The following is a 13743-nucleotide window of genomic DNA, read 5'->3' on the forward strand; positions in this document are numbered from 1 at the left end:
ACCCAGAATGTGCCTCAGCATTAAACCTCATCTCATTTCCGGGCCAGCTTATCAATGCATGTGTTTTTCCAACATTCACTTACATTTATGTTCACCCTTTCTGTATTAGAAGCTTGTTACCCTTTTTGTGCGGCCAGAAGGACAACACATTGTGGAGCCTCTCTGGCAGCAAAGGGGTTAATCACGTTTATTCAATCTGACACACATTGGTTGGTTTTCTGCCCCCCTGATACCTGGTGGATTTTTGTGTCCATAGAAAAGTAGTGAAAAATATGATGGATCACATTGCAGATACTGTTACAGCTAATTGAATTATCCACATTGGCAAATTCTTCCCTAACTCATTCTACAAACACCCCCATAATCCCTCTCTGACACAAACAGTTGGGAAAATTACACAATGTGCGTAATACAGTGATTCTAAGAAATGCAGATACTAAATGCCGCTCTCCGCTTCAGTATATTACAGTATTTAACTTAAAGAAAATACTATATAATACGGTTAGCCACATTGAACCTGGCGGAATTTTTTTATGCTGGTAAAATGGCTCATTGCGATATGGAATGTGATAAATGTCACTATATACAATATGTATCTTATCATGTATCACACCCGGCCTAACTCCTCCTATTGGACACATCCTCCTAAGCCAAGAAGGAGCCGGCACTCCAGAGGTCTTCATACAAAAAAAAAAAGGCAAAGGTCTTGACAAAGGTCAGTGTGTTTGACCGAAACGTTGATCTGTGTGGATTAAAACTCTTGTTTTCGTATGAAGACCCCTGGAGTGCCGGCGCCTTCTTGTTTTAGGAGGATGTGTCCTGTGCTATACACTGTAAGTCTCCCCAGCGGGGGAAGATCGCTGATCACCTGCAGCAGTTACATAAATCCAGTGACTGCACCTAACTCTTTCTTCTAACTCCATCTATTGACATTTCTCAACTCACAATCATAGGGCAAAACTGGAGTAGAGTGTTTCAATACACAATGGCCATGATACTACTTGGCTCCACAATTGCCTTGATGCATTAGCTCCTTTACCCCCTGCACTACGGTCAGTAGCATTACAACATAAATTGACATTATCAGACTCTAGAAAAGCGTTTATCTGCCAGGATACTCCGTCAACTAAAGGTATCTTAGTCTACGAGGTGAATTATGTGTATTGCTGATTTTGCATTACATTTCGAACAGTAATTTTCAATTACTTCTTCACTGCAAATGTCCAATGTAGTAATCAGTAATAAAAGTGTTTCATTTCAGTCTCTATGCCCCATAGGAACTTAACTATACTGATAAACTGATGGGGTGCATCTGCAATGTACAAATTCAGGCTCATTATTGACACAAAGGTTGAGGTATATGCTTCATTAAAAAGAATACATGCAGCATGCAGTTTCTTGTAAGGCTGGATTTCATGCAGATCAGTGGCATGTTTAGCAGTAAATCTGGCCCGTGGTAAGTCACACTACTGAGGGGTAAATACACCGAGATTTTTAAGACTGGTTGCCGTCAATGAAATGCTATAAAATCTTACCTGGCAGAGCAGGGAGAAAGATTTGGTCTCTCGCTGCTCGTAGCTCCACAGTAACAGGGTAGCTGTTACTAAACTGAGTGACTTGAGCAGGTGACAGTAGGAAGAGACAAATGGCAAAGCTGACTTCATTTGTTTACACCAGAGAAGTTGCCTCACTAGCACAGCGTCTGTCACAACTCTCAGTGTAGTTGGCTGCCACAGTTTGACTCTTGTAACTATTTTACATGTTCAATCCACTTTGGATTTACCCCCACCATGTCTAAATATTGCCACAAAGTCCTTATAAAAAGTATTAGAAAAGTATACGTAACCTATATAAAAATTCGCGTTTTCGTCTGGTAATTATGCTTTTTTATAATGACAGGGCTGGGAATGTCAATACTAGAACTGTAAAGCACAGGTTGATGTTTGTGAAGCAAACACAACTTTGTTGTATTTCTTTTAATGTACCTATGCCATGAGATATTTGTTCATGTGTTGCTAGTATGAGACCCAAAAAAAACAGCCAATATGGTTGCGGGGTCACTACTAAAAAGTCGCAAAGTTATCTGCTGATGACATTGGAGCTTTTGGATTTGCCACCGGCAGCCATACGGAAAAAAACGCCTATGTCTCAGAAACTGTGGTGGTAACTATAGATCGTGTTCGAGGGACCCACTGGATCCGGTAATGTCATACAATATACCACTCCCCCCCAAAAAAACGCACAGCGACTGCTTTTTAAAGGGGTTTACAATTTACATGAAATGGGCCAAAAGGAATCTTCTGGTGCCAGAAGGTGTATTGAGGAATAGCACTGCTTAGTAAATATGTGTCTCTGCTGCAATCTCATGTTCAATTTTGTGTATGAAGGTGTTTTGTCTGCGAGTGTCCAGGATAGTGGGTTTTGGAGCAGTCGGGGGGAGGCCTATAGCAATTTAAGTATATGCTTGGAAATGGTCTTCCTTGCTCACTGTGTCATTTACATTCGACATCTCTGAAAAGGCATTAGCGTGTCTGCTGCAGAGATCAGCGTTAAGTGTAATAAATTCGAATGACAAGTTTCACACGTGTCCGAAGAGAACTTTACACAGTGTTATTATATGGCTAAAGCACCAGTTTGGTATCTCCCCAAAGTCCCTACTGTGAACAGATTCCATTCTAATTGTTGTTGCATGTGGCACAGGTAGAAGATGTGACTTGCTTAAGGTCACACAGAGCTGGTCCCCGGACCCAAAACATTTAAAGGGCAGTGTATTTATCACTAGGCACTTCCTTCCTCTTTTTTTTTATAAACCTACATAGCTTTATCAGTTTTATTTGCATTTTTAAGTAATTGTAGTGTCTGCAACTCTTTCTCATGCAAGTTTAAAGATACAGTAATTAAGTAAAGTGATATCATTCACTTATAGGATTGGAAGTACAACCAAAACACATGCCAGCGGGAGTTTGCACCAAAAAGCTTAATCGTTTTGCATCAAATTGCAGACACAATGTATTTGCTCTGTTGTTGTTTTAATAGACTTGGTTTGTATAAATGAAGCTGAAATCCATGTTTACGTCATGATCAAAATTCAGTGCTTACTAATAATTAGCACGTCTGCGACAATATATGTGATATATTAAAGGTTGAGTCCTACGAATGGAAGAATGAAAATGGCGCCGCCAATCAAGTATTTCACTAAAGCAGGGCTCTTCAACAAGTTATTTCAAAGAGGCCTGATCAGAAAATATTTAGGAGTAGAAGGGCCACAAGCTTATTGTAATTAAAAATGATTATAGTTTAACATACACACCCATACCTACGCAGGAACAGCGTGCATAAATGTCACTCCTGCATAAATTGTCAACATCTATTATTGGACACAACATTCGCCCACCTTCACAACGGCAACCCTATAAAAATTAGGGATGATCTCAACTGCGAATCCAAGTTCGTTGTTTATTTTATACGCTGTCCCTGCGTAGGTAAGACTTCCAGCATGTTCAAAGAACGGATGTGTCTCCATAGATCCACTATAAGAAAAGCCTTGTTCGACACCAGCAACAGCACAGATTTCAAACACCAACCTGTGGCCAGGCATGTCAAGAGCTTCAAGCACAGCTTGGCAACTTTCTGCTGTATGCCAATTATGCAGGCACATGCCCCCACACGAGGAAGGGACAGGAATAAGCTGCGCCTTCAATTGGAGGCTAAAATGACTTTCATGTTGGATACTATGTCGCCTAAAGGGCTCAATGAGGACTGTAAGCTCGGATGTTTTCTGTAACATTGATTGACTGGACTATTAACATATATTACATATGCTTGTGTCCTGATGTATATACACTGCCTTACTATTCATTATAGTGATTGATTATATTTCAGCATCATGCCATTGTAGGCAATCTGTATTGTCACCCAGATGTTTTTTCCTTACTATAGGTTAGTCTGTATCTTATATAGGGATACACTCATGATTAACATCTGTCGCTATTTTACTACCCGAGTCATCAACTGCCCACAACATTGGAGCATCTACTCACTTCCCCATTCACTTCATCACCCCCTGCCCCCCTCTTTATTTATTCATTTTTTGATTTGCAGCCCCACTCAGCAGGATCGCTGCTAGATGTGTCTAGCGCAGCATGGCGATTGCATTACCCGATTGTTGCTTAGCAATGGAGCATGCGCTATGAACAATTTTCAGAGAGACTTTCTCACAGAGCATGCGCAAGATAGGGGGCAAGATGGCCGACTGAAGTTCAAAATGGCTCCTCGATCGCACTGGGAAACCCTGCTGTGTAGAATTCGCAGGATTTTTAATTGAGTGTTGGATTGGGTGCACCTGGGATTGTGGGTTTATGTTCTCTTCACTGTCATTGTACTTCTGCACTCCACTGAGGAAGGTCTCTCTGCGGGACCGAAATGTTTGGATTTGTGTGCCATTCTTTATCAATACACGGATTTTGAACCACCAGATTTGAGTGCTGCCTCTTCTTTACCTTCAGGTAATATTATATATATATATATATATATATATATATATATATATATATATATATATATATATATGTAGGTAAAAAAAGCAGCAAGCACTCCAATGTAGATATCCAGAAAGGCCTGGTGCTTGTCCCATAAATAATGTAAACAGTACATTTCCATCCAGCAGAACAGCAAAGAGAGACAGCACTCAGAGGTAAGTCAGCAAAATAATGTATTGAAACAGACACAAAAATCCGACGTTAAATCCGATATTTTATATACACACACACACACACACACACACACACACACACACACACACACACACACACATATATACATACATACAGCGCTCAACAAATGCACTCGCCGCGCACGCCACGGGCGAGTGCATTTTGGGCGCTGTTGAGTGCTTACCTACGGAGGGGTCCGGTGGCGTGGTCCGGCGATCTCTGTCTTGTACCCTGCAAATCGTAACGTTTCCGCTGCAGGTCCTTAAAAAATGGCAACGGGACGCTAAGTGACACCAATTGACGCCGCGCAGCCATTTTTTCAAGACCTGCAGGGGAAACATTACAATTTGCAGGGGAGAAGACAGAGATCGCCGCACCACGCCTCCGGACCCCGCCACATGTAAGAGTCATGAGGGGTAGAGGTGGGGGGGTGAGTTACTTTTGGGGGGGGGGGTGAGTGGGTTTTGCGTTAGTTTGTCGAGCCCTGTGTGTGTGTGTATATATATATATATATATATATAACATACAGAACACCTACAAGCTCATATTGAACCCCCAAAATAACCACAACATATATATAAGCATATAAGTTTCACAGAGGCTTGCTACTGAGCATGGCAATATAAAAATTTAAAACCAGAGACATAACATAAAACACAGACAAAGCTCAGTGCACATCCAGAAAAACTTATACACGGTACAGTGCCTAAATATACATGTATAAATAACTAATAAATAAAATGGTCTTTTAGTTTAACATTTTGGCCAAATTGTTGTAAGCCCTTGAGCCAACTGCACGGCAGACCTTGTTTCAAGGGTCCCTAACACTGATATATAGACTCTTAATAACCTGTGCATTGCCAGGAAGAATGATTTATAATAAATCTGTCAAAATTAGTTGCAAAAGTTCTAAGTCTGATTGAAGCTTTTAATAACCTGTACATTACCAGGAAAAGCACTCTGTATTAGATTTGTCACAATCACACTGCAAGCAAGCAAGTTCCCCAGAGAGTGGGAGATGCCATGGAGTGAGCTTTTAACTATACAAACATACATTACAGCTTACAAGTGAGTTTCAATGTGAAAAACTGCACTTACTGTAGATGCTTAAGCAACTGGTATGAAATTACATGTAGTCCAAGAGCCACATCAAGCCCCTTTATGAGCTGGGTTTGGTCCGCGGGCCGCCAGTTAAAGAGACCCGCTAAAAGTTATATCTACATTTTTTAGGGTGTTTCAAACTTTCTGGAAAGTTCTAAACAGTGGTGAAGCAAATCTCGCCAGGTTCACGTCTGTACTGGTAATTACAGTATTATTTTATCACTATACAGAGATCACAAAGTACTCTGCAATCTAAACATATAAATAATGTTACACACAGAGGAATGATAACACAACACAATACAGGGACATGTAGGCAAAATTAAGAGAAAGTGAAAAACTGCATCAGACATTTTATAATCTAACTAATTGGCAAAGTACAAAGCACATATACAGGTAAATAAAGCTAATGCACTCTGATATCGTAATACATTAGAGTACACACACCTAAATGCTAAAACATTGAGAGAAGTATTAGTGTTCTCACTCTATTTTATATTTGATGTGCATGTAAACAGACAATACAAGATTTAATAACAGTTTATTAAATTACACTCTGGATTTTCTCTTGCCCGTCACAGCATACAGATGCAGCAGACATTATTGCATCCGCTGACGCGTGCCAGTGGGTGCCATAGCCAGCACTACGCTAAGATCATGTAGACTGAATCAGGCTACAAATGATTATCCTGCTGCAGCCAGGTTGACAGAAATCTCCACTTACCCAGGTTCTGAACTATTACACAACTGTATGTCTATGGATACGGAATTCCAGGTACATGCTGGGTACATGCTGCAACATTTCAGTGACATTTCTGCAGGCAGTGCCAGGGAACCCTGCTGTGTTAATCCGATGGGCCATTAGTCTCTGCAGAAATGTCACTGAAATGTTGCAGCATGTGCACAGCATGGATCTTGTTGGTGATAGCCCCAGATTTTCCAAGGCAAGTTTAAGGCAAGTTTTAGAATACTCGTCGGCGCACCTGTATGTCAGGGTGGCCAACTCCAGTCCTCAAGGGCCACCAATACGTCAGGTTTGAAGGATATCCCTGCTTCAGCAAAGGTGGCTCAATAAGTGGCTCAGTCGTTGCCTGTGCCAGTGAGGACTGGAGTTGGCCACTCCTGCTCTGTTACGTTCTTTACTGGCGCAGTGTTTGAACACAAAACGTTATTAAGCTCTTCAGACCCTATCAGCAATGAAGGAGTTATTAAGGTAATCAGCAAGACTGGTATTTACGTTGTACATGAATCTGTCAATATGTATCAGAGAGCAGGGACATTGCAGTTATTTATAACCTGACCGGAACACATCCCGAACTTACCAATGTCATTGCTTTTCTCTGACGAGTCTCTCTCGGGGGTGCTCGCTACAGTACTGATTCCCACTTCTGCTTTTGGACTCTCGCTCCTGGGGGCGAAAAGAACCAAGATAAATTCAGCTAGGTTTTACAAAACTTTACAGCTGCTGTTTATTGGTTGGCTCCTTCACTTTACCGATTGTAAAGCGAAGTCATTGCTACTTCTTACACCGCGTGAAGACGCAATCCCATGTAGGACCAAAGTGAACGACTGGCAGGGATATACTGTATTTCATATTTGAACACGTGGTAACTGGTGCCCATTACTTAGAAACATATCAGACAAGTGTGTTACAAGTAGTTTAACCATTTGAATTACTTTTGCAAGTCTGGACATTTTCCATTTAATCTTGTCTATCTTGTTTGCATCACCCGATTCATAAGGTGTATACATACTCAATGCATGGCACATGCGCAGGTAGAAAGTCAAGGGAGTGACACGGAAGAGAGATGGTAATAAAGTCCACACTAACTTTCAGGTTATAACTTGTCTAAACATTTGCAGGATGTCTTACTTAAATGAATCAATCCCCTAGTTTAACCAATTAAAGGAGCAATTCATGCGTTTTTTTAAAAGGTATTCTTTTTTTAACATAGATTTAAAGCAGGGGTATCCGGAGCTGAACACCATTTATTTCAGCTCTGGGGCCCCCCTGCTACCCGGGATACAGACCTCCAAAGGGGGTGCAGGCACCTCGGCAAAGTTTAAAGCTCCAGTGTCAAGCGGACAATTGGAAACCAGATCTGATGACGTCACGGCTTCCTATTGGCCCGCAGGACACGGGAGCTTTGAAACTCCGTTATTACGCGAGTCCTGTTAGCGGGCCGGAGCGGCTACCGGCACCCCCTACGGAGGCAAGTACCTCCAGAAGCTGGGTCCCCCGGGGCTGAAATTAATGGAGTTCAGCTCCAGAGACCCGTTGCTTCAATCCTGGGTTTAAAAATAAAAAAAACCCACCTGCTTGGATTGCTGCTTTAAACATATCACTGTCATTAATTAGTTCAATGTGGTCCTGAATGGGACTGCAACTTTATATAACATAGAGAACGTATGAGGACAGCTTTAAACAAAAATATATTCCCCAAGGGCATTGGTGGGCTTCACCTGCGCCCTTCAACCGCTGGCTATCCCAGCAGCCCACTCTCCCTCTCTCCACAGTGCAGCGGGAGTGGAAATTGTTGCTGCATGGATCGGAACTTCTTCCCACTCTCTGTGCTGCCTAATGATCGTGCTAATCAGATGCTCCCAGTGTAAGGAAAGGAATGGGGCAGTATTCACTAGTGCGGCAGCATGAACAAGCTGACTGGGTGAGGCCATAAGAAGTTCCTACCCATGGCTGCATTGTCCCTTCTGCCTGTGCAATGTGTATGTATGTATGTATGTATGTAGATATATATATATCTATATATATATATATAGATATATATATCTATATTATATATATATAGATATATATATATATACATACATACATACATACACATATATCTATATATATATACATACACACATACATATATATATATACACCCATACAGTATATGCACATACATATATACATATACACACACACACGTGAGTAATGTGTGGCCCTTGAAATATATCATGCTGCCTACCACTTTTATAGGGCAAGAGTATTCTTCAGCATACTGAAAAACTCTCTCCAGAAGTTAAAGCTATTACCCGTGGAAGTTAATAAGTTGACACCCACGGATCATACAGTGAGTGGCTAATTACAGCAGTTACATCTCCATATCTGCTAACTCCCTGTGACTTGGCAGGTCTTTCCATCTCCCTGTGCCATCGGCAACAAAAGATTGGCTGTGAGCTCTTCCGTGATTGAACTGTGATTGTGTAATACCACAGAACTATAGCGCCTGCCAACGTTATGTATAAGGATAACTATTAGTTAAGCAAATGTGTACATAGGACAAAGGTTTACAAAGATAATCTAATGGTTCACCAAAATGTATATATTTCCTCTGTCTTGAGGGTATTTTTTGTGCATTTTCTCTTTTTTTTACTTGAATCCAAAAATCCCACGGAGAAGAGCTGCCGATTTCTTGGAACGAGTCCCAGGAACATTACAGTCCATATTCCATTCTAAGTCATAAGGCACCTCATGGCCCATTGAAATGAACAAGCCATAAGGTGCCTTATGGGCCGTACTGCTGAATTCCCAGTGATATAAGAAATGAAATGGCCACCAGCAATGTAACTGCCGGCGATCCGTTCAATGAGGAAAGTGTTGTTATGACAAATGGCACTTCCCTTGTTAATTGACTCCTGCCGCATGCACCCAACCTTTCTAAATCAGGACTTCGACAGCGAACAGCTATAGGCAGGTCACATTTTTAGCACTTTGCTATGCCTTCCTCAAATTCTGTTTGCAAACAGCAAATGTATCCCTCAGTGCCAAAGAGACCTGCTTTGTATTGCAAAGTATTATGCTACATCTGTGGCAGCAAATTGGTTAATATGTTCCCTGCAAAATAGTGCCAATAACTACTGTATACCAATGCTACCAATGTAAAGCGGCATATTAAGTATCTGACACTTGTAAATATTTACCAGGAAGCTAAAGTTACAGGTCACTGGACAGTCACACGGTTGTGTAAGAGAGATGATTGCAAGCATGCAATTTTAAGGGACACAGAAAACATCAGTAAAACTTGATCTCTATGTGGTGCTTTCACTGAAAGTTACAATCCACTAATCCTACAAAAGGAAAAGGTGAGTAACCACTTCACAGCTGCCGCCTATACTCAAAGGAACGTTGAACATCTGATCCACCCCAGACTTTCTACGCCTTCTTAGACTTTGTTCTAAAGCCGAGTAAGCACTGAAGGAGGATAAAATTAACACCGTAGACGGCCCTGCTATTAGTGCATCATACTGAGATTGTGTAGCTGCCAGTGGAGTCGCTTTCATGCCACCTGAGTATGTCAGGTTATAATAAGAGTTGGCTTGTGTGTTCACATGAGTCTTATTCAGAGCAGTCTTGGAACCATTGCTGTGGGTCACAAGTTCACACACACATTGCTCTTAGTCTGTCTTTTTTATAGCGATGGGGTATACCAAAAAGTTTGGATGGCAGAAGTAGTTGAGGTGTACTCAGCGGGGCTGACTACAACTGCTTCTGGTATTATTGTACAATAGGATTGCCCACAACACCAGATCAGGTTAGGCCTAACTTCTTATGTAATTATTCATTACCCGTCCTTTGAGCTGAAGTCCTTCTGCTTCTATCTTAAAACATCAAATATAATTAAATTAGAAGTTAAGACTTGCCTGATCTTGGGCAAACTTATCATACTGTGGTCAAAATATGTTACTAAAACCCCAATGTAAACGAAACAGAAAGAATGAAAGATGTACAGGCTCTTATGCAGCATGATATACATAATAGGAAGTTATTAATAATGATGAAATTTGGATGTGCATTTATCTGGTGCTTTTTGTTTTTAGCAACACCTCAACGGCACTCTAGTAAATTATTAACAATTATTAAAAAATGTAAATACGGTTTGTACTGGCTGAGCTTACCATAAAACAAAATAATGTAAACCTCTTGATGTCTGAGTTCACAGACGCATTGCCAAGGAATTGAGATAACACACAACATAAACAGACTACAAATAAAATACAACAATCATAACACCCATATGTGCAAATATTGAGCCTTTAGTAGTCCAAGTGGCTAGCTAGTCATAGGTTGAGCATACTAACTGGCCACTTGGGCTACTAATATATACTTAACATATATTTACTTACTATACTTAATATATTAATAAGTGCTACATTGTTTATATTATGGGGTTTTTTTTAGCACCTATTCTAGGTTGGATAATGGTACAGTTCAACCCCTTTATAACGCTGCACTTGGGGTTCAAAGAATCACGTCGCGTTATTAGCGGATCGCGTTAGAAATAATGTACAATTGTATGCATTGTACAATAAAGTATTTAAGATACCAATAATCGTGTGGTAAAGTATTCATGAATACGAAAATTGGGAGCCACGCTTGCATCGCGCTATAAACGGATTCGCGTTGTAACAGGTTGAGCTGTATATCTTGCCTATGTCTATAAAGCCCATTTTAAACATAGGCAAGATAGGCTTAACACCAGCCTAGATAGGTGCTACAAATGTGCGCTATTTTTAGGCAGAAGCTCAATATCTCAAAGGATCGGACTGAAGTGAAAAGCATGTGCGTAAGTAATTTGGCATAAATTATCAATCCCTGTGCTCATTTCCATGTTTTCCTTTAAATTAAACGCACGTACATAAATGATGTGCTATTTTATGCAATAATATGTTAATGAGTTATCCGATAAAATGTATGCCATTTTTTTGTTTAATACATATTTTGTACAGTACCTTACTGGAGCTAGAGTTAGTAAACTTAGGACTTAAACTTTTCAATCCAACTTATAAATGGAAACTCCCTAAAATTGTTGCTGATTTTGCAGCATTCATTTACATCTTTCCATACTTTGTATATTGTATATTGTTGTAAGTTCATACAGTATTTACATTGTATGTTAGGTAGAAAAATACATGTCCATCGAGTTCAACTTTTGTTATATTGGGCAAGATGCTCCCCCACAAAAAACTCCAAGTGAGTTTAAGCGGAACCTCAAACATGAACTATGCATATTGGTTAAATGTTGTGCTTAAGCAAGGCCCTGAACAAATCAGGTGAGACCCAAACTCCAGAGCCATGACCTGCCTTGTGTGCGTCACAGGTCCTGTTGGTCTCTCTGGTCTCCTGGGTGGAAGGGTGCCAGGTCGGTTCAAAGAGTTGGTCTTGGGAGGGCGAGGCTTCTTCGGAGGTATGGCGGGCACAGAGTACTTCTGTGGATCTGCCACTTTATGCTCTTTATCAGGCCTTTCTTTAAATTAAATATAAAAAGAAAACAAGAGAAGAAGGGCCATTAGATGTTAATGTTCCAAAATAATAATACGTTATCAGCCGGAGATAGCGACACCACCTAAGGAGGTAAGTAATGAGAAGCAGGGGGTCCCTGGAGCCGAAATGAATGTGGTTCAGCTTACATTTACTTGTATCTAGGTTAATGGACCTCTTTTCCTAGTTTCCTAGTTTAGCGAATGTCCCCATAGACCCTTTGATCAGGCTGTGTGCAGGGTTGGCTGTGAATAAAGCAGGGCCCGGTGCATTGTGTGTGCGCGGGGCCTCTTACCCCTCTGTTGCCGTGCCTCCCATCAGGTCACGCCTCTTGCCCGCCTTCACGTCACGATGTCATGTGACATTGTGCCATCATGTGACAATGCATGTTACCTGGGGGTGCCAGCTTTTACAGAGGCCCCGCACTCTCCCCCGGCCTAACTTCGGTAATCAAAGTTTGAATGTTTTGCTGGTAATTTAATCCCCACAACAATTAAACTGTGATTACGGAAATTGGGCCGGGGAAGAGAGCAGGGTCCGGTACAGTCACACCGCCATCAAGCCAGCAGTGGCTGTATGTTATTATAGTCATGTATGGATTTGACAAAAAGTAAATAGAGTTCTTACCCTTTTCTTCTGCCCGGTGTGGAAGAGAATCCGGTCTTTCTGGGGGTGTCTTTCTGATTTCCTGTTTTCTCTCCGATGTGCCTATCAATGAAAAAGAGAGCAACGTATACCTTGGCTTAAGTTGTCTTAATATATTGGAAGCCACCTGGGAAGTATAGAAATTAATCACATGCTAACCCCAGGGAAACAAGAAACACAATGTCATGAAAGGAGCTTAGCCAGGACACCTTGATGGAAATGAGATTATCTTCTTTAGCTCAGTATGTATCTTATCTGCTATTCATAGAGGCAATACAAAGATGCACCCTTTCTCTGCCAGAGGGGCTTGCAACCCATGCAAAGAAATGCTCCCTGGGAAACCTTCAGTTCAGGTCATTTAGAAATATACTGTATATATTTGGGATGGGATTTCTGCTTTAATACACACCCTCAAAAAAAATGTTTAACTACACTTTTCAACATATTAGACTACTTGAATTTAATAATGCAGCAAAATCAATAATAATAAAATATATGTACTGTATGTATATATGTGTGTATATATGTATATGTGTGTGTATATATATATATATATATATATATATATATATATATATATATATATATATATGGTACTACTTATTTAAAAAGAAAAATACAAATAAAGTACTATTGTAAAGCAGTACAGTGAAAGCCGTGAACTGTTCAGATATCTATTAGCCTCATTAGGATCATATTTATATTCGTATGAATATTCATTTAATTACTGGCAATCCTTACATTCCCTAAACCTAAATGAAATCACAATGCAATTAACCTATGCCCCAAAGACCTTACAGTGTAATTAAGCACAAATGCCTCATGCAGGAAGCATTCATTCTCAGCTAACGCCCTTGGGAGGACGGGACGTGGATAGTTTAAGTTCATATTCTGAAACACTGCTTTTTCTTGGCAGCAACAATGGGTAAAGTTTGGCTAGGAAACAACTGTTGTGAAGTGGTGTTCTGTAGGTGTTCGTTCCCTCTTTTGCCGTTTTCTAAACTACGGTAAGATGTC

At 40.6% G+C, this 13743-nt stretch overlaps 1 protein-coding gene across 2 annotated transcripts in view; it reads right to left on the reverse strand.

The window, feature by feature from the left end:
* Positions 1-13743, reverse strand: part of SH3KBP1 (SH3 domain containing kinase binding protein 1) — a 122204-nt gene that overhangs the window by 24466 nt on the left and 83995 nt on the right. For both annotated transcript variants that reach the window (XR_012800428.1, XM_075594305.1), the window contains exons 6-8: positions 12709-12789; positions 11905-12067; positions 7136-7221 (exon numbers count right to left, since the gene is read on the reverse strand). Coding sequence is in view for 1 of the 2 variants with exons in the window: in XM_075594305.1 (XP_075450420.1) it covers positions 7136-7221; positions 11905-12067; positions 12709-12789 (330 nt within the window). In the remaining variant the exon portion in view is untranslated. The remainder of the gene's footprint in view (positions 1-7135; positions 7222-11904; positions 12068-12708; positions 12790-13743) is intronic.

Source organism: Ascaphus truei, chromosome 3 (genome assembly GCF_040206685.1).
Source record: "Ascaphus truei isolate aAscTru1 chromosome 3, aAscTru1.hap1, whole genome shotgun sequence".
NCBI classification, from domain to species: Eukaryota; Metazoa; Chordata; class Amphibia; order Anura; family Ascaphidae; genus Ascaphus; species Ascaphus truei.